The sequence below is a fragment of the Biomphalaria glabrata genome, chromosome 16 (assembly GCF_947242115.1).
Source record: "Biomphalaria glabrata chromosome 16, xgBioGlab47.1, whole genome shotgun sequence".
Classification (NCBI taxonomy): Eukaryota; Metazoa; Mollusca; class Gastropoda; family Planorbidae; genus Biomphalaria; species Biomphalaria glabrata.
In genome coordinates this window covers 26,918,687-26,945,202 of record NC_074726.1, presented here as the reverse complement: position 1 = coordinate 26,945,202, position 26,516 = coordinate 26,918,687, and the positions used below count along the sequence as shown (strand labels likewise).

Sequence of the window (26,516 nt, the reverse complement as noted above, 5' to 3'; positions counted from 1 at the left end):
CTACCACTACCGGAGGGCCCTAAAAATACACAAAAGGTACCTAATTGTATCTCAATTAAAAAACGACACTTTTAAACAAATCGGGTAAACCCAACTCAACTTTTGATTTTGTTGCAAAATAATAAAAAAATTGTGAAGGGAACTTTCTCCATGTTTGACATAGATCTAAATTCAAACCAGTAAATCAGTAATACCAAAACTAAGACCCGCAGGCCGCGGGTCATATCCGGCTAGTAATTTATAAATGTGTGAATCTAAATGAGAAGAGCGACTTCCTAGTCTGTATGGTAAAAAAACAACAACATGGAATGCCGCTGCCACACGCGAAAAAAAAAACACCAACTGGTGAGTTCCATACTGCAGCCGACAATTCAGACTCGGACAAGGCATTCATTATCTACTTACTTATTGATAGACCCCAACATGGCTTGCATGTCAATCAACCTAAGGGAGTCCTGTAAGCTGGGCGGTGGGGCGTGCAATAATGTTATTTACGTGTCTGCGGTGGTGGGGAGTCTGGTTCATGAAAACAGCCTCATAAATTATACGGTATCTTAGCTCCGCCTGACAGCAAGAAGAATCCAGGGGCGTTTTGAAAATGTGGTTTAAGGTGAACAGATATTAGATTTAAGTGCCTGGAAGACGCCCTTTCTTGAATCTCTTACGGCATTTCTTCAAGCGTTCTCTCTTACGAGATTTCTTCGAGCTTTAGCTTATCAGATTTCCTCAAATATTCTCTTACGAGATTTCTTCAAATATTCTCTTGCGAGATTTCTTCAAATATTCTCTTGCGAGATTTCTTCTAATATTCTCTTGCGAGATTTCTTTAAACATTCTCTTGCGAGATTTCTTCTAATATTCTCTTGCGAGATTTCTTTAAATATTCTCTTGCGAGATTTCTTCAAATATTCTCTTGCGAGATTTCTTCAAATATTCTCTTGCGAGATTTCTTCAAATATTCTCTTGCGAGATTTCTTCTAATATTCTCTTGCGAGATTTCTTTAAATATTCTCTTGCGAGATTTCTTCAAATATTCTCTTGCGAGATTTCTTCAAATATTCTCTTGCGAGATTTCTTTAAATATTCTCTTGCGAGATTTCTTCTAATATTCTCTTGCGAGATTTCTTTAAATATTCTCTTGCGAGATTTCTTCTAATATTCTCTTGCGAGATTTCTTTAAATATTCTCTTGCGAGATTTCTTCAAATATTCTCTTGCGAGATTTCTTCAAATATTCTCTTGAGAGATTTCTTCAAATATTCTCTTGCGAGATTTCTTCTAATATTCTCTTGCGAGATTTCTTTAAATATTCTCTTGCGAGATTTCTTCAAATATTCTCTTACGATATTTCTTTTTTTTTTCTCTTAAGAGATTTCCTCAAATATTATCTTGTGATATTTCTTTTTTGTATTATCTTACGAGATTTCTTCAAATGTCCTCTCTTACAAGATTTATTCGAGTTTTATCTCTCACGAGATCTGCGCGAAAGTTATATCTTTCGAGATTTCGTAAAGTGCTATCTCTTACAAGAGTTCTTCAAAGTGCTCTCTCTTTCGATATTTCGCCGCCAGTTGCTATCTCTTTCGATATCTCGCCAAGTGGTAACTCGGTTACGCTCAACAAGCTCATCAATATTTAATTTCTAAAAGCAATCAATGATTTTTTTCTACCTTTGTCAAGCAAGAGTTCCAGCTCGCAGAGCACAGAAATATGAAGGAAGAGAGAGGGTGAAGGTGAGTGGAAAGAGAGAGTTGGCAACGAAAACGTCGTTATGGTAATAGTCACTTTTGGCCTATGCTTGCTGTTTTCTTCTACCCACACAGTGCCCCTGGCCCCCATAATTTTGGTGTTTTGCATATTTTTGCATAGCTCGTGAAGCTGGTTGACCTAGCTATGACGTCCGTAATGACAGTAATAATTGAACGACATAACAGAACTCTGAGATAGATAGACTTATAACGACATTACAGAGCTCTGAGATAGATAGATACATAGATTTCGGTATCTAATCGCGTTATATTGTCTCCCTTACATTTACTGATATATTTATTTTTTTTGCTTCTTGAAAATAGTTTGAATGTACGTGCATACACATGCAGGCGGTTTTTTTTTATAAATTCAACACCTTTTAGTAGAACAAGTACGAAGTAACCTCTGGTGTGGGGCTGGGTGTAACTTAGTATTTTAGTGTGTGTGCGTGTGTGGGTTTCTACGAGTAAGACAGATGACTTAAATCATTCTTTAGACACCAACCTGCTGTTGATAGTATGTTGAGTGCTAATCTGTTATACCTAAGCTGTGTATATGTTGGTCTTTATGACAGCATGACAAGTTGACCTTGTCACCGACATGAGCCACCGCCTCCTCTAATCCTGGTTTATAAATATAAATCTTTCTTTGACTCTCTTTACTCTCTGTTTTACTCAGTCACTTTATTTCTTTCTGTTTCACTCAGTCACTTTCTCTCTTTCTGTTTCACTCAGTCACTTTATTTCTTTCTGTTTCACTCAGTCACTTTCTCTCTTTCTGTTTCACTCAGTCACTTTGTTTCTTTCTGAAATGTTTATGTTTAGCGCTATTTCATTCTTTTAGTTTTCTCAATACGCTATCACTTTTCTGGACCAGTTGGGGGTGAAGGAAGAAAGAAGGATATCTGGGTTAATTTTACAGTAATCGCTTTTTAAAAGCATTTATTTAAAAAAAAAAATTGTGGTGGAACCACCTGAATTCGAACTCATGGCTCAAGCCGACATACTAACCACTCTGCTTATGAAGATTATTTGTTTCAAATTTTCTTTAAAGAGGCAACCTATAAAAGTATACCACCAATTCAGTCAAAATACAATTTCTTTCCCTTGTTCGAGATACCAAATAAAATATGTAATTACCAATAGTTAATTAACTAATTGTTGTTGTTTTTTTCATTGATTCTTGTGGTGTTAGTTAAAAGAAATAATTGTGCAAAAATTGCAGCTTGAACAGAGATTAATTTTCGGATAAATAACGTGTACTAAAGTTTTACCAGACAGACAGACAGACAAAGTGAGTTGATATAAGAACTGTAAAAAAAAAAAGAACATGAAAAACAAAACATAAAAAACAAAACATAAAAAAACAAAACATAAAAAACAAAACATAAAAAAACAAAACATAAAAAACAAAACATAAAAAAACAAAACATAAAAAACAAAACATAAAAAAACAAAACATAAAAAAACAAAACATAAAAAAACAAAACATAAAAAAACAAAACATAAAAAACAAAACATAAAAAAACAAAACATAAAAAACAAAACATAAAAAACAAAACATAAAAAAACAAAACATAAAAAACAAAACATAAAAAAACAAAACATAAAAAACAAAACATAAAAAAACAAAACATAAAAAACAAAACATAAAAAAACAAAACATAAAAAAACAAAACATAAAAAAACAAAACATAAAAAGAAAACTTGAAAAAAAAGAGAATTTTTTAAAAACAAAAACAAAATAACGTCTGTGATAAACTGACAGTAGAAGTTTATAATGCCCTCTTCGCCCCCCCCCCCCCCTTTCACTGTGTGTCAACATTCAGGATATGACCTGCGTCCCTCCTGTACAAACGTTTACAGCTCCCTCCCTCCCCCCCCCCCTAACCCCCAACCTTTTCGTAACAACTGGTTTAGGCTGGTATTACGTCACACGAACCACCATAAGCATCTGTCTGGGCAGATATTTGGCTAAGTGTGGACGTAATCCACAAGTCATTGCTTTAATCTCATGAATTAGTGAAACGATTCTCACGTTATTTTGTTGCTAAGGGGACCCCAAGTCTTTTGTTTTTTCAGTGTCACACTTTAATGTGAATAATTTTTTGGTCATGCGAATCAGCACGTACGGATTAGTTCTAATGTAGAAATCACGTTGTCTATTTTGGACTAAGATCTTTAGTGCAATGCATTTATTGATGAAAAAAAAAAACGTTTGTTGCGACTAACACCAATTTATTGAATTTATAAAAAGAAAACAAGCAAAATTTAAAAAATAAAAAAGTTATAAGAAATAAGCACGTACCACAATATCTCTCAATAATGTAGAAGTTATTTTCATTGTTTGATTTTAAACAAAATGATAAATTACCAATAATTGATTGACTAGCTGGTTATTTTTTTTTTAAATTGATTCATGTTTTGCTAGGTTCAATAAAGAATTGCTGAAAGTTTCAACTTGATCAGAGAACGTGTAAACTATTTACCAGACAGACAGTGAGTTGATATAAGCTTTGTACCAGACAGACAGAGTGAGTTGATGTAAGCTTTGTACCAGACAGACAGAGTGAGTTGATATAAGCTTTGTACCAGACAGACAGAGTGAGTTGATATAAGCTTTGTACCAGACGGACAGATGGATTTGATATAAGCTTTGTACCAGACAGACAGAGTGAGTTGATATAAGCTTTGTACCAGACAGAGTGAGTTGATATAAGCTTTGTACCAGACAGACAGAGTGAGTTGATATTATTGTGTGTTGGCCTCCTTCAGTCGTAGAACGGCTATGGTTCATCTCGCACACTTCCTCGTGTGGCTCTGAAGCCCTATTTTAGAGAGACACTCCCGTCCACAAATATCGCAGGTTAAGGTGGTTTTTGTTTCGGTGGTAGAGGAGCTGGCCATTTTTCGTATTGTACGTTTTTCTTCCTGAGCTGAGGCCCATGTCCTTTCACTGTCCATAGCTTTCTTGGTCACTGTCTCTCTCCATCTGGTGCGGTCTAGAGCTATGTCTTCCCAATTGTCAGTATTGATGTTCACTGATTTGAGGTTCCGTTTTATTACATCTATATGACGGAGTTGATATAAACTTTGTAAAAAAAAGTGTAGATTAACTGATACTTTTGAATTTTAGTGTTTTTCATTTGCTTTTTTTTTAATTGGAGGAGGAAGGGTGAGCGTTTTTAGACAGTTCACAGTTTAATTGGGAGGATTCCGAAGCTTTATTTTTATGCTCTAGCTTGCGCGGGTCTCTTATTAAAGTTTTATAGCTATACACGTAGTTTGATTCTCGCTTCAAACCAGCCTTACTAAATGTGTCCATCTGTTCGAAAATTTGAGATCCACTGTTTAGACGGTGGTTGGAGCAGGGAAGGATGTTTCTGCAGCCTGAACCTTTTTTTTTTCTTTTTTTTCATTAAGTCCTCACGTGTCTCGAGTAATTGCGTTCACTGCGGTCGGTTAAATGTGAATGCTATGAACTTTATCATGCTATGTTCATATTCGTAAGAATATACACATTTGGAATGTTCTACGACATACTATCGCTGCTCTTATAGTTATGTGCTATTAGTTCTCTCTGAGCCCTTGAATTTGTTGTTGTTGTTTTCTGAGTCGGATAGTAGTGCGTTATTTCAATAGCTGTAAGTGAAGAAAGGGAGTTCATTCAATCTATCAAACTATTCAATAAGATTTACCTCCGCTTGGACGTTACCGGATCTTACGTTTGTCGCGATCAAATTTTACAAGGAATGTGATTGTCGTTAGCGAAAAAAAACGATCAAGGCCGTTATCGAAAATAAATAATGTCGTTAACGACCTGCGGCGTAGCATACGACGCTATTTTGCAGGGCCGGCCTTAGGCCACTGCAACCTATGCGACCGCAGTGGGCCCCGCACTTTCAACACTTTCAAAGGCCCCACGTTAATCCTGGGTGCAAATTATTAAATTAAACCATTTTATAACTTATAACAGATTTTCCGGCCTCCTGTTTTATCAGAAGCTCCTGGAAATCTCCTGAAATTGCAAAATATACGACAAGCTCTTAATTTTCATTTATTATTCGTATCCCTACCCGAGCTGGGCCCCGCTTTTATTTTACTGGTGCATACTACTTGTTCTCCCCCCCCCCTCTTTTTTTTTTCGCTGCTAAAGTTACGTGGGGTAACTCTAGTCCAACTTGCAGAAATAAAAGAGTGATATTTCCATGACTTCTTGGTGATGTCAGGAATTGTTGAGCCATGAAGAGAAATAGATAGATATAGATAGATGATCTGACAGCTAGAATATTACTTTGTTGACTTTACGACATTTACAATATCATTCATAGTTTCAATTTATTCGTAACATTACATTGTTTTTTTTTACGACACCTATAACAGATCTATGTTTGTTTAATAGCTTCCACGTTCGAGCATTCACTTTTACAGTAGACATGGCTACGTTAAAGAGTAGAGTTTTGTTATGCATGTGGGAAAGATAGCTATGAATATATTATAATTTTCAATATTTGAAACTTTTCGCTAGTTTTACTAGTTTTAGATCAAGTTTGTTTACAAATTCGCCTGTGAACATTTTGGCATTTGACCTCTCCCGATTGTTACACACACCAACGTAACGTCCGTTAACTCTTTTTTTTTTTTTTTTGCGTGAGAAGGGAGGTAATGTCAGGATACATTACAGAAATGAAGTCATTACCATTTGTTTTTTATGTGACATTTTAATTGCATTCGAATGACGTTTTTATACAGTCGCGCTACGTCTGGGACAACTGAATTTAACGTGTTCTCGAGTTGAAAGAAAAAGAAATTAACCGTATTAATTATAAGTAGCTTGTGTATTCAAGTAACAGGCGTTGGCATTCGTATGTGAATAGACTTCTTTTTCGAGGGGGGAGCTGGTAGTGGAGAGGGTTAAAGTCGATTTTGTCTACCACTTTCGCTAAACAAACTTGTTTGAAGTAAATATTGTTTGTATTAAGTTTGCTTTGGCTAAGGCGTTTATATGTTATAACATTTGTGTTGTAGTGTAATTGTATAACCAATAACGTATGGGGTCGGGTTAATTATAACAGAGGCCATCGTTATAAGAAATGATTGACTTATTCAACTTCTAGAAGTAGTGTGTCAGAGTTGTATCCTAGTTGTGTCCTAGTTGTGTCCTGGTTGTGTCCTAGTTGTGTCCTAGTTGTGTCCTGGTTGTTTAAGAATGTATTGTTTTCTTCGTCGTTAAGTGTCGCCAACTCTCTCTATCTCTCTCGGAGTCTCTCTCTCCCTCTCTCTCTCTTTCCCTCCCTCCCTCTCTCTCTCTCTCTCTCTCTCTCTCAAAGCTTTACCTAACTAAAGGACAGCTGGGAGGGTTTTGAACGCGGGATCATCGAGACACAGTACAGAGCGCATACCACACAAGCAGGCAGCTTTGCAATAGTATAGTAAAACTATAGCCGCAAGTTGCCGCAACCTAAGCCCCTAACCCTAGCCTCTAACCCTAAATTTGGCAACAGAACAAGATTAAGTGGGGGGGGGGGGGAGTGAATTACGAACAAATCCGTTTGTTTTCTTGTGGTAAAAGATAATTAGTTATCCCTGTGTAACCAATTTTACAGTCCTTTTGAATGACGAAACGACGTCGCCTTAGTTACATAGCTGCAGAGATGCCTACACGCCAAAATGGAAATGCGTATTCCCAGACCTGGAAATGCGTATTTTGAGGGGCTAATGCGTATTTTCCTAAATATCAAGAAATATACTCAGGAAAGACTAAAATTATATCATTCAACCACATAACATACATGAGAGGCAGCTATCCTAAAGTTAACAAAACATAAAGTTATATATGACATTTTGTACAAAAGTCAAAATATTTACACTTTTAGTCTTTGTCTTAGACTTTTCTAGACTATGTTAGAATGATAGCGTTCTTGTCACTTGGCAATGATCTTATGATCATAATGCCTCCAGTGTACTTCACATTCCATAATAGCGGCAACAGAACATTTAGCTGGATCAGTGACAGTTTTATAAAAGTAATTTTGTTTATAGGCTATTTCCTTACAAGGTATCCAGCCACTGGAAATATTGTATATCACTCAGATTTTCTTCTTCCAGACCTTTTTGGCAGAGTTAGCTATGAAAGCTATGGCATCCTGTACAATCACTAATAACAAAACATTTCAAATATTTGTTTTATATGCAGATAATCCTAATTAGTCATTGAACTTGTTTCTAATATGGGTGGGTCGCGACTAAGTAACCATCACTTGGGGTCAGTTAACATTAATGGTCCGATTTTGTAAATGTTGTATCTGATAACCTGAACAGTTGTGTTCAATGTTGCTGCTATGGGGGTGTTGCAGAGTCCGAGGTGCCATGCCAACGTGTATTGTATTGCACAAATTTTTCTAAACCAACAACTCAAATGTGTTTACTTTGAGGCTCAGAAATGCTTCGACATTTCCTAGCCTTGTTTTGAAAACTAGGTTTTCCATATGTTCTGTAACGTCGTATGTTTCATATAGTCCACTAGAACAGCGTTTCTCAAACTGTGACACGCGAACCCCCTAGGGGTCCGCGAGACGACCGAATGAGGTCCGCAGAAAGATGAAAGTTGTATACAATTAAAATAACTTTTACGCTAAAAGCCTGTTTATCCGGTCAGATAATTTGAATCAAGTCGCCCCACACAACTGTTTCATATTTCTATTACCTACTATTTTATGACGACCTAAAACAAAGATGTGAGAACATTCTTCACTTGGGTTTTTCCGATTGGGTAATGAACCTTTGGCGCGTGGACAAACTCAGATCCGAATCACAGATGAATCCATAATACAAAACTAGCTTCATAGACCTATATATATATTATATCTAGACTGGAAATCGGAAGCAAATTCTTATCCGCGATTGATCGATTCACAGACCTCTATATATATATATATAGATTTTTATGTACGTAACTCTTTTTCAAGCTGTAAGTAAAGTCGCCCCCAAATCTAGGAAAATCAATCTTTTCTGTCTTAGAAAAGTAATGATCTTTAGTTTTCAAAGTTTAGAACTAATGCAAAATCATTTCTCGGATTTTCTTTAGAGTGGGCTATTAATCACAGAACTATATATTCACGCTAATATATGAAACAAAGCCATTTTCTGGTCGTTTCCATTGAGATAATGTTTCCAAAATCCTAGATCGAAATAATTCATGTCTGTTGATTTTAATACATTTAAATAGATTAATTACCTAGATCTTTCTAGATTTTGTATTTAAAAATTCCAAAATAATAATTATGAGACGTGAGTAGCATACTCTTTTTTTTTATGTTCAATTACTAGATCTAGATCTAAAAATTAAATTATATTTTATATAGGTTAGGGTTGAAAAAAAAAAGTTACTCCTTATAACTACTACAATGCCTTGTTTCAACTTTTTTTTTTTAAATCTCATTTTTTGTAGTGTTCAAAGATCTCCTTGTCCAGTCTAGATATAATATATATATATATAGATATATAGGTCTATGAGTAGCTTATTGAAATATCCACAATCGAGGAGATTAAATTAATTTTTTATTAAGAATACCAGAAATTCTGGTTTAAAAATATATATTCCAAATTTATAGTCTGCATTGTGGGACATTGTTTTCCCGTCTTCTTGTTTGGTACACCGTAATGAACCTCATCACGAAGAAAAAAACTCGATAAGCCAGGCATGAATACAATCATTCAAATCTCATCAACCTCATTCAAAACATTAAATTTTATTTTAAACAAAAGTTGTAAGCTCTAAATGCACACGATACCGATATCTGCAAAGGTCTGTTCTTTTTTTTTTGTTTGTTTTTACGTTTGTTACTTATATAATATGTATTCATGTAGACCTTCTTCACATGGGCAAGCCTTCACTTTATAAAGGGGTCCCCGGGTAAAGAAAAAGTTTGAGAACCTCTGATCTCGAAGATCGTTGCTTTAATTATTAAAAGTGAAATAACAATGAACTAACCTTTCTCCCATCAGAGAAAGAAAGCTATGCTTGGTTCCGAGTGTACAACGTGATCAATCCATGCCTTCCCTCTATCGGTGGAACTATGAGATTACTGCGCAAAAGGAAAACATTATGGTAAGTATAAACGCTTTATTTCATTTCTTTAAAAATGTGTGTGATGTTATAGATAACAGCTCATCTGTTGTTATGGGGTTTTTTTTTTATGGCGGATGGTTAACGATGGTGTCGTAAGTGGCCAATACAAAGACCAAAGCCTTTACCCAACCAGTGTTAGATCGGCCCAAACGCAGTGGCGTAGCTAGATTTTGGGAGAGGGGTCCAAATTTGAAAATCGCCCCGGACCCAATTTGATTGGGGGGGGGGACCAATGTGTGTCCGAAATGTGTTTTTACATGAAATATTACGCCACTATTTCATGTCATGATGTCAATCGTCAAAATGCAGACGCCACTAATGAGGTAAAGCCCCCCCCCCGGGCTTCCAAATCCCCCATCTACGCCACTGCCCACACTTTGGAGTTGGGTGGACCCTTCAGTTTTGGAAGCCAAGGGTCAACACGAGCAGGTTAATTTTCGTTTGCAGCATTTAACAAGAATGTTATGGGATCAACACAGGGACAAACTTATGGTTTTAAAAAAAACAAACTGCAATACTGTACGGGGGATATTTATTGATTGGTAAACGTGGAAAAAACTTGGGAGTATTAAAAAGTAAAACTCGAGTGCATTAAATGACAGACATGGGCTTTGTATGCACTGTTTGATTTCTTGTTGTGTTGGTTTGAACTTTAGACGATATACTGTCACGATTGTCTTTGGAGAGGTGTGTATGGTCTCCACAATCATATACCATAACGCAGATTCTTTTACAACTGGTTACTATGGATTACTGAAGAAAGACAGAATTCAGAATATAGTTTTCTAGAGTTTAATGTCATCAAATTCGTGTCAACAAAATAAATAATACAAAATATAAATCACAATGTTTACTTGGCTGATATAAAATAATGTAGTTGAAATATAAAACAGTAGATATATGGTGGCTGAAGGGTTAAGCGCTTGGCTTCCGAACCTGGGGTCCTGGGGCCGAATCTCGGTGAAGACGGTGATTTTGAATTTCGGAATTTTTAAGTCCACCCAACTCTAATGGGTACCTGACTTCAGTTGGGGAAAGTAAAGGCGGTTGGTCGTTGTGCTGGCTACATGACACCCTCGTTAACTTTTGGACACACAAAAACGGATGACCTATAGATCGCAAGGTCTAAAAGGGACCTTTTTAGAGATACATATGATCTATAATCCATTACATAATAATAATAATCCGCTATCTACACTACTCCAATACAATATACCCCATTGTTATATCAACCTAGGGGATAGTAACAGCTGACCTCACAGATACTTTCAAGGCCCTTAACATTCCTAGGAACATCTTCGTTGCCTGTCAGAGGGCGGTACTGCTGCAGACCTGCCACATCACCAGAAAATTCCTCAGTGGAAACTGTTAAAGGGACCACAATGAATTTTGTTTCTCTTTAACGAAACTCGACCCTGGCAGCGCCAGAAAATGACTACTCTTCGTTTCTGACATAATAATAATAATAATAATAATAATAATAATAAACTAGCTGATAATGGTGCTGACAAAATTCAAACCATTGATAGCACTAAACACGGCTCCTTTACCGACTACTGGGCGGCGCTCTGGTCCGACCCGCTACATTACAATGTGCAGGCTGACTGGATTGAGGAAATCCAAACTAAAAACAACCTAATACCAGAAATGCCTGATGAGGATTTCACAGCTGAGGAAGTCTCCGCAGCTATTTCAAAAACCCACAACTGGACTGCTCCTGGACCGGACAATATACACAACTTTTGGCTGAAAAAACTTACAGCCGTACATGCACCACTAACATCAAGTTTTAACGAGCTAATATCAGAACCGTCTTCAATGCTGTTGGAACTCACTGAAGGGAGAACATCTCTCCTCCCCAAAAAAGGGGATCCGAACCAACCATCAAACTATCGCCCTATCACTTGTCTGTCAGTGGTGTATAAACTATTAACTTCACTTTTAAAAAGTAAAATGTATAAATTTTGTTCTGCCCATAAGCTACTAGCAGATGAACAACAAGGTTGCATTGAAGAGTCGATGGGCTGTAAAGTACAGCTAACTATAGATGGTATTATATTGCATCAAGCTAATAGAAGAAAGAGAAATTTACACATGTGTTACATCGACTACAAAAAAGCTTTCGATTCAGTTCCGCATGATTGGCTATTAAAAACCCTGGACATCCATAGAATCAACCCAAGAATAAAACAACTATTAAAAGTCTGTATGAATAATTGGAAGATAAACCTGCACCTAAATCGTGATAAACTAGGTTCTGTGCACATCAGAAGAGGTATATACCAGGGTGACTCACTATCTCCACTCTGGTTCTGCCTAGCGATTAATCCTCTATCTACATTACTCCAAGACTCTACAAACGGTTTTAGGGTTGACACTAAATGTAAAAAATGTGTGTCCCACTTATTATACATGGATGATCTAAAGCTATATGCAGAAACCGAGCAAAAATTACACACCTTAATCAAAACGGTAAAATGCTTTAGTGACGATATCTGTATGTCTTTTGGCCTGGATAAGTGTGGCATTATAAGCATTAAAAAGGGCAAGGCAACGAACACCAACATTGCATTTGAAGGCATCGAGGAATTGAACTCTGCCTCTCTTTATAAATATCTTGGAATAAACCAGAATGCCAAGATAAACCATAAGAAATTAAAAGAGGACTTTCTTGGCAAATATAGGCAAAGAGTTAATAAAATCCTCAACACCAAATTGTCTGGCAGTAATCTCATCACTGCAATTAACAGCTGGGCCGTCCCTGTGCTCCTTTACACGTTCGGTGTGATCAAATGGACTGACACCGACCTACATGACATTGACAGACTCACTAGAAAATTACTAACCAAGTTTCGATGCCTACACCCCAAATCCTCCACCATAAGGTTATACCTGCCCAGGAAGGATGGGGGTCGTGGATTGCAGAATATCTTCAAATTGTGCAAGATGCAAGTTTTAAAAATACGATCAAAACTGCTCGCCTCCAGCAACAAATTAGTTTCCTTCCTACGGAAATACGACTCCGATGCAACCCCTCTGAACCTACACAATGCTGATGTCAATATCGGTTTGGACGACGTAGGGCATGAGATTCGCCAATGGGAAGAAAAAACACTCCACGGAAAATTTCCGGCTTCATTACATGGGGACAACATCGACAAGGCTGCTTCCTTAACATGGCTCAAAGCAGGTCATCTCTACCCTGAAACAGAAGGCTTTGTTACAGCAATACAGGACAGAGTAATCAGGACAAAAAATTACGAGAAGCATATCCTGAAACTCAATGTTGTCGACAAATGCCGAAAATGTGGAAATGTGGGCGAGTCGATTGAACACATTATGGCAGGATGTCCAGCCCTATCAGAATCAGCCTACCTAGGTCGCCATAACCAAGTTGCAAAGTTAATACACCAACACCTGGCTTTGACGTACAAATTGATCGATAAGGACACTCCCCCTTATTATAAATACTCTCCGCAAGAGGTTCTCGAGTCTACTGAATATCTGCTGTACTGGGATAGGCCTATTCTGACCGACAAAACGGTAGATTTCAATCGCCCGGATCTGCTGTTCATCGATAAAAAAGAAAAAACCGCTATCATTATCGATATCGCCGTACCACTGTCTCATAATTTACGAAAAACTGAGATAGAAAAACAAAGAAAATATGGGAACCTAGGCTTGGAGATTAAGCGTCTATGGAAATTGTCCAAAATAACAATATACCCCATTGTTATATCAACCGAGGGGATAATAACAACTGACCTCACAGACACCTTCAAGGCCCTTAACATTCCTAGGAACATCTTCGTTGCCTGTCAGAGGGCGGTACTGCTGCAGACCTGCCACATCACCAGAAAATTCCTCAGTGGAAACTGTTAAAGGGACTACGATGAATTTTGTTTCTCTTTAGCGAAACTCGACCCTGGCAGCGCCAGAGAATGACTACTCGTTCATTTCTAACATAATAATAATAATAGATGCTAAAGAAATATGTTAGGTATCACATACAAAAAACGCATCACAAACGAAGAGATTAGAGACAGGATTAGAACAGCAATTGGACCCGATGATGACCTACTAACTACCGTAAAAAAAAAAAAACAACGAAAGCTAAAACTCTATAGCCACATCACAAGATTCTCAGGGCTCGCAAATACCTTCTTTCAGGGAACAGTAGCAGGAAAAAGAAGAAGAGGCAGACAGAGAAAGCGATGGGAAGCAAACATATTTGAATGGACGGCAAAAGATGGAGAAAGACGGTCAACAGTTCTTGTGTGTTGCCCCTAGGGTCTAACAGGCTAAGGGATAGGTGAAGGTGAAGAATCATAATCCAATAGTAAATACTTGTAACAATGGCTACTTGAAATAATGACCAAACTAACGTGACTATGACTAGCGACTGTCTAACGGTCTAACCTATCGTGATACATAGTTTCACATTTATATAGTAGTCTATATCTTTCTCGTTAGTTTTCGGCACTGATAGAGCGTACCTTCCCATGATTCCATTTTTCGACCCTATATCTAATTTAAGGAAATCAATTGTTCTCTAGAAAAATATGCATAATATGACCTGAATAATAGGACATGTGACTTCTTGCTGGTCAGCTGATCATGTGTTGTCAAGCGTGACACTATACACACACATGTGACAAAATCTTAAAGATAAATCTCTTTCTTCCAAAATATTAGATCAACAGTCAAGAGTCTTCTACTTATAGCTGATCTACTATCATGTTTATTATTATGTTGTCTATCTCTGTTTAAACATTTGTTAATCAGGTTGTCTTCAAACCTTTCCCAAACTAGTGTCCACAAAAGTAATCTGGGCTAGAACATGATCGAATAGCTAGCTCGAAGTTGCGCTACGCATAAGCCAATGTTCTGTTTTGCGATACTTTTTCATGAAGATATGATAGATACTGTTTGTTTAGATCTCGATACTAATTCATTTTTTATGCGATTCTAATTCATTTCTAATTGTTGATATATATATATATATATATAATCCTCAGTATCGTCTTGGTGGTACTCGCTGTATTCTTGTCTTTGATGTTGAGTCATACGATCGTCCTGGACCTTTCTGGTGCCATCAGGATACAGGATCTCAGCCCCAGGAATGTGATGGGTCACATCGGATACATCGGCGTCGGCTTGACGCAGCCCAAGGAGTGCAAGCCCGCGCGCAACGTGGCCTTCGTGAAGACCCACAAGGCCGGCAGCACCACCATCGCCAACATCCTCATGAGGTACGGCATGGCCAACGACCTGAACTTCGCACTGCCCAACACCAAGCTGCATTCGTATGGTTATAACTACATCTCCCGAGCAGGCGAGGTGTTGACGAGAGACTTCATTATTCCGCTTCCGGCAGGGCAGGAATACAACATCCTGTTCAACCACGCCATTTACAACAGAACAGCCTTCCGCCTCATCATGCCTAAAAACACAACATATATCACCATACTGAGGGAACCCTTTCAGCAATTCGTATCCACCTTTGAGTACTATCGCGTGGAAAAGTATTTCGCCAAAAGGGGTTACCAAATTCCAGAATCAGAAAATCCTATATCAACTTTCCTCAAAAACCCATACTTGTATGACAGAAGCACTGCTTTGTTTTCCTATATAAGGAATAAGCAGTCTGAAGATCTGGGTTTAAACAGACAGCATTATAAAAACCCAAACCAACTTAAAGAATATATTGAGGCTATGGATAAAGACTTTACCCTGGTGATGATCCTGGAGTATTTCGATGAGTCGCTGCTCCTTCTAAAGCACGCGCTCTGTTGGAGCATAAAGGACATCCTGTACATCACCCACAACGTCAACTACAAAAAACCCAAGCGGAACTTCACGGACGCTGATCTTGCCAATCACCGGAAGATGAGCCACCTGGACTACGAGCTCTATTCCCACTTCTTCAGAAAGTTCTGGGACAAGCTTCAGTCCCAAGGGGACGACTTCTTCAAAGAGCTGGCCCACTTCAAGTCTCTACTCCACCGCGTCAACCAGAGCTGCTACGCCCGGCGGAGTTTCCACGTAAAAAAAACGAAATGGCACAGCAGTTTCACCGTCAACAAGACAGACTGCAGAATTCTGATGCTGCCCGAGCTCGTCAGTCTAGATCTTCTTTACAACAGGACCAGCCAAAAGTTTAAATTAGCACCGAATCTGAATTACGTTGTACGGTACGGCAGGAAGAACCAAGCGGCCCAGACAGAACGTTTAACTGTGAATGCAACCGGTACCTAATTTTATGTGCCGGTATTTTTAAAAGTGAGCCACACTTCCAGTGATGTCTTGTTTACTTTCTTTCTTAATCACAGTACACTCAAAAGTGTTCAATCCAAAGTGTTTTACTAAGAAGGTAAAATTAGAAAAAAAAAAAAGGGAGAGAACAGTTGTTGTTTTTTTAATATATTGGCCATGAACTTGTTTGCATGTTTTTATTTACTTGTAATTTATTGTTTCGTTATAATTATCAGTTGAATGTTTTTTTAATGAGCCAGTTGTTTATTGTGTCTAAATGACATTCCAGTATTACCATTTTTGCTTTTCTTATAAAAATGTTGTTGTTTTTTTACATATGAAACTATTTTTGAAAAAAAAATGTTTGCCCATGGAAAGTAACTCTAATACTAACTATACATTACACACATACACACACACACACACACACACGCACACATACATGTATATAGTTGCATACGCTGAATAATTTAAATCACGGTAAACATCTTCCAATATATTCTGTGAGATATCTTGCCTCTTAAAAAAAAAAACATGTTTTAAAATATTTTTTAAAGACTATACCGTCATTATTAAGCATAAAATATAAAATAAAATAATTTTTAAGAATAATATAAAAAAATTACATAGTTTAATTCGGGTTTCGAACCCGTGACACCGACATCCACAACATCCTCAAAAGTTCACAGCATCCTCAACACCCACAATATAAACAACATCTGTGGTATAAAAAAACATCCACAGTACCGGTATACCCATCATTCACAGTATACAATACATCCACAATCTCCTCAACATCCTTGGTTTTTACATCCTCGACATCCACAACACCCACAATATCACCGTATCAACATTACAGTATACACGTGTACAAACAACATCCGTGAGATTCTTAACTCAAAATATCCACATCATCAACATTCCTGGCATCACAACATCCACATCAAAGGCGTTGCTTTTTTTTTAAATTTCAACCAAACTTGAAGTATTTCCCCCTTTCTTTGAACTGAGACAGACCTTCTGGTGTCCACAACTACTCTGATTGTCCTGCCTCATGCCCCCTTCAGCCCGTATCGTACTTCACATGTCCTTCCGTTATCTTTACCCTTTATAACGTACGTATTTGTGACCGCACTGTGTACTAGATCCCTGAGCATAGTTTGTTTCTCTTTTCAATCGTCTCATTTAGAAAAAGAAAAAACATTTTTCAAAGGGCACACAGTTTTTGTTTCTCTCCCGTATCGCTTTCGTCTTCGTTCCTGAAAGGGTTAAAACTGATCCTCCACAATTCTTGATCTCCTCCATTTCAACTTAGGGCAGCGTCTATCACTAGGTCACAGTTTTTCACGTACAAAAATATATGCTCATAAATACATTGTTTAACTTCCAATGCACAAAGTAATCTACAAAATCGTTGGTCATTCCAAAACAAAAAATAATATTTTCTATGTATGCAAAATCTACAATTCAATTTCCCTCCGATGTGGTCCTGCGTCAGAGGCTGTTAGTTGTTTGAATTTCTAATCTTTTTGTGTTTCTATTACCTGCTATTTATTTATCAAGCTGCTTGTAAAGAAAGTTCCCCCTTTCAGACCTTGGGGTCTATAGGGCAGACGATGTAAAGGTCATCTGTTTCTATGGCCTACGGTCAACAAGGGTGTCATGTTGCCAGCACAACGACCAACCGCCTTTACTTTTCCCTAACTAATGTCAGGTACCCATTAGAGCTGGGTGGACTCAGAGGCGCCCAAAGATCCCGAAATTAAAAATCCCAGTCTTCATCAGGGTTCGAACCCCGGTTCCCGGTTCGGAAGCCAAGTGCTTTACCGCTCAGCCACCGCGCCTCCACATCAAGCAGCTTGGACTTGAAGAAAAAGTATTATTATTTCTTAGTTTTCATGCTCTGGCAATGCCAGGGTCGATCTTCGTTAAAGGGGAAACAAAATTCACTGTAGTCCACTCATACATTTTCTGATGACCTGGCAGATCTGCAGCAGTACTGCCCTCTGACAGTCAACGAGAATCTTATTAGAGATATTTAGAGCCTCGAATGCGTCTTCGAAGTCAGTTATTACTACCTTTACTATTGTAACTGTGAATAGACCTTGCTTTTAAATGATTTAACTGTATAGAATTTAGCCCTTGTTATGTAAAGGGAGAGTGATCCTTAAAGGATTACGCGCACGACATGGCCTAAATTGTGCCGATGTGCCTAAACTCAAAACTCAATCTCAAACTCGGTTGACATAACAGGTTATATTGTTATTTACGGTAGCTTCCATGTTATTATTATTATTATTTCTGATCACCATACAACCAAACATGATACATCGTTATAACGACTCTATTTGTAAGCAGACCACATCGCTACACCTGCAATATACAATAAGATCACTTCCAACGAATATGTATTAAGTATACTACCTTTATCATACTATTATGTATTATCAGACCTTATGAGCTATAGGGCAGATGATGTAAAGGTCATCTGTTTCCACGACCAGCACGGTCTTTTCCCCAATTTAATGTGACGTTCACCCAGAGGCGTCCTAAAAAAAATCGAAAATTTAAAAATCTTCCCCGAGATTCGATAACCTAGATCCCTCGGTTCGGAGGTCAAGCCCTTTGCCACTACGCCCCTGACTGGATAATTATAGTGTTTCTTAAATGGTAATGACTTTTGCAAAGGTATTTTTTCTCTCTTTTCGGTAAGTTAATCAAACGCTGGAGTTTTAAAATTATCTTCCTATCGCTATGGAATCCAAACTAGGGTTTTCAAAACAAGACTTATGTGTGATATTTTAGTTATTAATTAGCTTCATCTGGGCTGATTATATTTATTCTGTTTTATATTTCATGTTTTGCCCAACTGATTGCGGTTCATGTATGTGTGTTGCATGTGTGTGTTTGTTGCACGTGTGTGTGTGTGTGTGTGTTAATGAACTGAGATGTCCACGTGTTAAACATTTGACCATCCAGCAACGAGGGTGGGTGAAAGGCTTACAACTGCCTGTGCATTTATGTATGATCGATAACATAGGCGGATTTTTTTTATGCGATATTAACATTCAACCATCGCTCAGCTGAAAGTCAGATAAAAGTCAGGCTGGAAAAAATATTCGATTTTGTAGTGATAAAAAAAGGGACATAAGCGATGTATTGTTCTATATTATTCTATGTCGTTATATATTTATTTATTCCTTAAGACAAATCAAGACAATAGTTACATATTTATATAGATTTCGCTTACAAAGCTTATGTTTACTCACTCTATCTACCTGTCTGGTGCAAAGTTTGTACTTCTTGTTTCTCTTACTTTCCATTCTCGGATCAGGTTGGAAGTTATGCACAAGTATTCATAGTCGATGACATTATATATCAATAAGTGGTACTTAATTAATTGGTTGATTTTCTTTGATGTAGAAAGAAAGGAGATAAACCCTGCAGTATTAAGAGCTATGGCAGTAATATTTACGTTTCTTCACGTTAGATACGTTTTTTTTTTGGTTCCCTTTTTTTTTTGTGTTTATTATCTATTGAAATGGCTACATATTTCGGACACACTCTATAATGTATCTAATTTTGTTAGTAATAGTTTTAAAAAAATAAATGTGTGTGAACTGATTTAACCCTCAAGACGCGTTTGGCAGTTTAGCTTCCAGACATCAGAATTGTTATTCCATCTTATATGCACTCATTGTAAAACAGCTCCGAACTTCAAGGGTTAACACTAAAAGTGATTGGGAAAAAAATGATATTCAAACTTATCGGTATGACTTCGATTTGATGTGAACCAGGGTGGCTGCCTAATGGTGCAATATGCGCTTTGTGCTGTCGTCCCGATGGTCCCGGATTGGAACCCTTTCCCCACTGCCAACTCCGTCCGTCCTGCCGGAGGTCTGGACTAAGATATAATAAATTTAAAAATCTAAAGGAACATCCGAAACATGTAACACAAAACAGCCATAGTCTTGAATGAACGTTATTAGATACAGAACTAGGGCTCTTTCTTGTTTTACCAGACTTCCTCGGCTTTCAATTTAATTTTTACTCAATCATTTGATAAAAATTTCATAGTTGGCGACGATTTTTTGGTTTCGGTTAATTTAAATAATAAAGCGTTATTCGGTACGTTTAAACCAGATCTATAACTTATCGTTCTTCCTGTGGCAAAGGTTTTAATATATTTTGCTGTTACCTTAGGATTTTAGAAATAGTGTAAAAATGTCTGTCTCTTATTTGAACATGGTTTAACTTGTATTAAGCCAACTTTGTATGTATTGAACCGATTTTAGTCGCTAACCTGGTCAGATTTAGCTTATTCTGTTGCTAACATGGGATGGGTTTACCTAATTTGGTTGTTGGATATGCAAATACATGTCTACGACTAAACATATAGTCATGTTGTATTTATAGTACTGAGTTTATTATTTGTTCCGTTTATAGCTCTTTTTATGAGCTACGAATACATTTTATGAAAACTGGTATTATCACTTTCGCTTGGTGGTGGTATTTCCAGTATAGAACTGTAACTATGTTACACATTTTTTATGTTGTATTAATTCAGCTCTTGTTGTGGTCCGTTGCCATGGTGACTGGTGATTGTGCTGCTTGACGTTTACGGCATGTTTGATTCCACAATATTTATTTCTGAACGTAATGTTGAGATTTTGTGAATTAAAAAGATTTTTAAAAAAGGAAAGAAAGAAAACAGATAATAAAAATGATTTATTGACATAAATATTGTTTGTATAATTTTTTATATGTACTGTTTTTGTTTTATTAGTAATTTATTGTAAGTTCCTTCTATGGTTCCTTGCACACAACCCAAACATATTCCAACCTCACTGTTCAGACATGTTCCACCACTCAATCCAAAAAATGTTACCTCAACATGTTCCAATCGCACAATGCAAACATGTTCCAATCACTCAATCTATAGTATATATAACATGGTTGAACATGCATGGGGGGGGGGGGGACGATATTCGTATAATAAGAAGTTATTTTGGAAACTTTAGAAAGAAAGATAAAAAAAAAACGGCTCGCGAGGGATTCCCACTGGTTTTTTCCATAGGCGCCGACTCTTTCCTGGTCTTGAATTTTCGCGGGTTGTTTGTAATATTTGCTTCGAGTCCTGTAATTAGATCTAGTAATTAGAAAGTCAATTTTAAAACATTGTCACTTTTTTTTTAAATGGCTGTTAATTGAGAGTATAATATTTTTGGCCGATTATAGAGTGTAGATGTAGATCTACATTGAGTTCATTTGCGTTCTAGTTTAAAGTACACTTTTAATTATCTTCTTTACGTAGTAAAATCAGTTCGGTACCTGACGTTTTGGCGCAGCCGTTTTGGCGCGAGCCGTTTTGGCGCAAGGGACGTTTTTGCGCGAGATATAATTTGACGATAATTTAATAAGCACGTAGCTTTTATAACAATTTTTATTCCACTCTACTATAATATTGTATGTATAGTGTGAATTCTAACACCGTCCAGTGAATTTTTTTTAATAAGGTATTTTCTTATTTCATGAATATATAATAAGTCAGATTCCTGAATGGTAATGAGATGCTATCCCCTTCCCTTTAATTATATGTGAGTCCTGCTAAGTGCATTGGATGACATTCTTCGATTTCTTTCCAAAAGACATTTTGAAAAAAAGAATTGACATTAGTTTAATATCCGAAAAGCTGTGATACTCTTTAAATATATAGATTGATAAATTGGGTTAGGGGTGATTCGGGTGACACATCTTCTCTTGACGCAGGTAAAGTCAAATTAAAGAAGACAAAACCTGAGATGAACTCCCTTTGGTAGCAAGGCTTGGCAAGAAACTCTGCTGTTAGGCGTAGTGCCTTTAAGCTCCCAACACCGAGCTCTGGTCGTTGGCGTCATACGTCTGGCGATCATCTCCTTGGGACTGGTCATTACCTATGACACCTATCCCACCCCCTTTCTTGTGGGCAAATTTCACTCCTTGTATATGCTCTTTCCTCCACCCCTTCCCTCTCTCGCGGGTAAGACGAAAATCTGTTTCTAGCACTCCTCATGACATTATTTCATTTTGTTTTTGTTTGTAAATTAGTGTAATATCTTCAAAAAAAAAATTGAAAATAAAAGTGTGAATGTTAATAAACAGACATAAACAAGCCAAAATGTGTATTAAAGAAATTGATGTGAAACACAAACACACATTTACATGCAGTAAATGATAAGCCACATTTAAACTGTTACAGTTCACATAATATAAGTTTTGTTAGCAGATATAAACAATACCGAATACCCACAGATATATAATGTACAAAAACTACTATTGCTTTTCGTCTAAAAATTTGTTTAAAAATGTATAATAAACAGATTTTTTCGCTATAGTATACCAAGATAAACAAAGTATACATTCTCCCCTCGCCTCCCCCCCCCCCCCCAGGTGAAGTAATTACACAGTAGATAAATTGGTTATGGTTTTAAAAGTATTACCTCCCTTGACCATTTCCCTAAAATGATCTCCCCTGAGATAATATTTACCTTTTTACAAATATGGTAAATCTTTTATATATAAAAAGTGTACTAAGAAAATACACTTTCTTTTCTACAATAAAAGAGGTTTCTTTTACTTGCGCACTCTATTTTGGTTTACCTTAAGATACGAGGAAAAAAACATATTTAATAAAAATATAAACCATCATTTTGTATTGACTACGTTGAAAACCATAAAGAAAAACCAAGGTTCTTTTGGCCACGTTCTCGCCGGCGTGAACTATTATTGGCTTTGCGCAGTGGCGATACCATAGTCGATGAGGTTTTACCGAGACGTGGTTATTGCTAGTTGAAAACTATTCCCAATACCCCGCACAGACGACTCTAATCAGTCGGCTGGTGCAATTTTTTACAGCCTTGTATAGAGGCCTTAATAATCTCTAATGTATTATAGGTTAGTTATTACAGCGGTTCTCAACCTTTTATGCTCGGCCACCCCTTTTAATAATCCCCCACTCTTCCGCGACCCCCGCACACACACACACACACATACAGCAATAGAAGAATAGACAATAACAATCCTTATTTTCGATGGTCTTAGGCGACCCCTGGCAAATCGCCAATCGACCCACAGGTTGAGAACCCCTGGGTTAGTAGCATCTGTCAGACAAACTCTGCATATTATCTTGTTATTTTTATTCTGTTTTATTTTAATTAAATCATTAGTATCCAAGATTTGCTTCGAAAAAAACAACAACACTTATTCACTGAGCCAGCCCTTACAATTGCGGGGCACTATGCGAAACGGATTGTCTGGGTAGGGATAATGATAATCAGAGAAAATTTAGATTTTGTATTAGAAAATAAAATCGTCTTTGCTTTTTTTTTTTTTCTTTACTAAGTAAACTATTTAAGTAAAGAAAGTATTTTAACTTCCGGCTTAAGTTAAAATTCGCCTTATTATTACACTTTTGCTAAATGAAAGCTGACAAAGCCTTCTTTTTTTTTTTAATTTTCGATATTTGAATGACACCCCAAAATGACCCTTTTGTCTATTTTTCAGGAGATTGTTTATGAGTTTTGTTGGGGATTTTAATAATTTCAGTAAAAAAAATGTTTTCCACGTTTCGGATGTTCCTTCAGAGTTGATAATTTACTTCCTAGTTCAAACCTCCCACGGGACGCTGCGGATGGGAGCGGGCAGGGTTTGAACTCTGGGCCATCGATAAGTCCGAACGAGAGTCCAATGTATATTTTGTAATTTCAGGAGATTTCCAGTTATAATAGTTTAATATAATAATTTACACCCAGAATGAATGCGGGGCCTATGAAAGTGCGGGGCCCACTGCGGCCGCATAGATTGCAGTGGCTTAAGTCCGACCCCGGCTTTTTCATGCATTTTTTTTACTGTAATGTTTATCGTATGCGAGGTATAGTCAATATCAGCCTTTGGTCTGTCTTTTAATGATTTGTCTGATTCAGAGTTAGATAATAAGACAGGGTTAACAAAGATGAGGTTTGGGAGAAAGTAAAGTATTTTCAAAGTCTGTATTCTCTTGGTTAACTATAGTTCACAAACGTCATAGAAAACTGTACTGGTGGTATAGATCTCATTTTGGATAGTGCATTAAACTGCTACCGTCTTCCTCCTGACAGTCCCAGCTAGGTATCTCCAAAGTATCGCTCATGAAGAATCTGTCCGTCCACGACGTTGTCGACGCCATGAAGAGCTATCTCGCCCGACTGCCGGAGCCTCTTCTGCCAGAAGACGTGTGCGACGCGTTGATCAAGGCATCTACCGATGACTACAGCAGCAGGTACAAAGCTATACTCTCCGACTTCCGGCAGTCTCAGGCGTTCAGTTTCGGCATTCTTCATTTTATGATGTTGCTGTTTCAAAAGGTAATTTATATTTTGGTTGGTAGAAATATATAGATACACGTTGTACACGAGGGATTACATTGTTTTTTTTTTGTATAGTCGTATAGGAAAAGTAATAATAAATATCTGTGTCGTCTGGTTCACTTTGCTTCGACGTGTTTTATGTAAGGTCAAGGCCATGCGAGCAGACTACTCCCAGAGTTGTTGTTTTTTTTTTTTTAATATTTAAATATCAATCGTCACGAGAGTAACTGTGCTTGCCTGGATACACACTAATATTCTTTGAGCGTAGCTAAGTTAATAGGGGTTTTGAGTTAAAATCCCCCTCCTCCAGATGGCTTTTTTTTTTTATTTAGAACCCCTAATTTAAGTTTAAAATTCCACTACAGAGCGTTTTGAGTTGAAAACCTCTCTCTTCAATATTATTTTAAAGCAAACTACAATGACCACATTCTATGACCCTAAATGGGGTTTTGAATTTAAAAAAAAAAAAACTTCTGAGATTTTTTAGTTTAAAACCCCTCAACAGATGATTTTGACGATAAAACTTTCCTTTTAGAAATAAAAATCTAAAGTGAAATACAGGCATGTAATTCCAAGAGCGTAGTCGAGAGAGGTTACAAATTTTTACCAGTGGCTGGGCTTTTGTAAAATGTTTTACATGTTTCGGATGTTCCTTCAGAGTTGAAGATAGTTTACTTCCTAGTCCAAACCTCCCGCAGGACGACGGGGGATGGCAGCGGGCAGGGTTTGAACCCTCGACCGTCGATAAATCCGAACGACAGTCCAGAATTAATAAAGTGTGAATAGTTATCTGCCGAAATTGAAAAACACTAAATGTGGCTCAACAAAGATGGCTAAGACAGATTTTAGGAGTCAGTTATAGAGATCGGGTCTAAATCAAAGAAATCATATGCCGAACTGGAAGTCGAAACCTTAGTAAGGTTGTGACAGAGCGTCACATGAAATTTTGCGGGACATGTTCTCCAAAAAAATGGATTACGCATAATAAGAGTTGCGGAAACAGCTTGCCGGAAAATGCGCCGAACGGCGCGAGTGAGGTCTATGTCAGTAAGAAAAGCACATTAGGATTTTGAAATAAAACTTTTTAATAGCAAGATAATGCACTGTAGATACCTCAGAATATGCATTTTGTTGGCTTTCAATACCCCCGCTCTGGGGGATCGGACCCCCTTGCTAGCAAGGGCGGGGGAGTCTACAAGTTTTCCACTAATTCCAGGAAGAACCTATTCTAGCGCACAATAAACGTCTTCCGAAAGGGTCAGAATGTAATAAAGATTAATTAAGTACACACACACACACATTTTTTTTCCGCGGGGGGGGGGGGGGGAATACCCCCACCCCCCGAAAAAAATGAAGGCAATGAGAGGAGAGGGGGCGGCGAAAAAAAAAGTTTTATTTTCAATGTAATTTATCTGAATGTAAGTAAAATTACATGTTTAAAAATTAAAATATCTTAAGTAGGAGACATCCTTTTATTTTCTAACAAGACCTTGTTAAATGTAGATCGCTTTTTGCGAGGTGATAGTGAAACTTGCCCTCAATGCTATTATAGGAGTACACTAGATTTTTGATAAATTGCATAATTTTTATTTTTCGCTGTTTTTTTTTTCTTCTACTTCATATGAGGCCACCAGATTCACTTTGCCAAGGGCCTCCAATCATCTAAGGAGTTTTAAAAAATACTACAATGTAGGCCTATTTATAAGCATATCATGTTTTAAATTAAGCGATCAATTGATTTTTTTCAACGTAATTTGAAACATTATAATAAAATTATTTATTTCAAGTAATTTTTTTTTATTAATGTAGGCTATAAACAAGCTTTAGAAATTATCAATGGTCCTTACTCAATGTGCATGTTTGGTTTCGCTTTGTTTTTAAATAAGACAATGACAATAAATTTACCCTTATGATTATTTAGTAAACAAAATTGCAAAGTGTTAAGACGTTTAATAGGAGAACTTACTCATTTGAGACCCTGGAAAGAGAAGAAAAGTTT

At 37.2% G+C, this 26,516-nt stretch overlaps 1 protein-coding gene and 1 non-coding gene across 2 annotated transcripts in view; both read left to right on the top strand.

Annotated features, from left to right (window-relative positions):
* LOC106050535 (galactose-3-O-sulfotransferase 4-like) overlaps positions 1 to 16,282 on the top strand; it is a 33,004-nt gene extending 16,722 nt beyond the window's left edge. The window contains exons 3-4 of the mRNA XM_056013824.1: positions 9,755 to 9,857; positions 14,897 to 16,282. Of these exons, the coding sequence (XP_055869799.1) occupies positions 9,755 to 9,857; positions 14,897 to 16,136 (1,343 nt within the window). The 3' untranslated portion in view covers positions 16,137 to 16,282. The remainder of the gene's footprint in view (positions 1 to 9,754; positions 9,858 to 14,896) is intronic.
* Positions 16,283 to 22,900: 6,618 nt separating this feature from the next.
* Positions 22,901 to 23,040, top strand: LOC129923522 (U4 spliceosomal RNA). The gene has a single exon (XR_008775490.1). It is a non-coding gene; the product is annotated as a U4 spliceosomal RNA (small nuclear RNA).
* Positions 23,041 to 26,516: the final 3,476 nt, after the last annotated feature.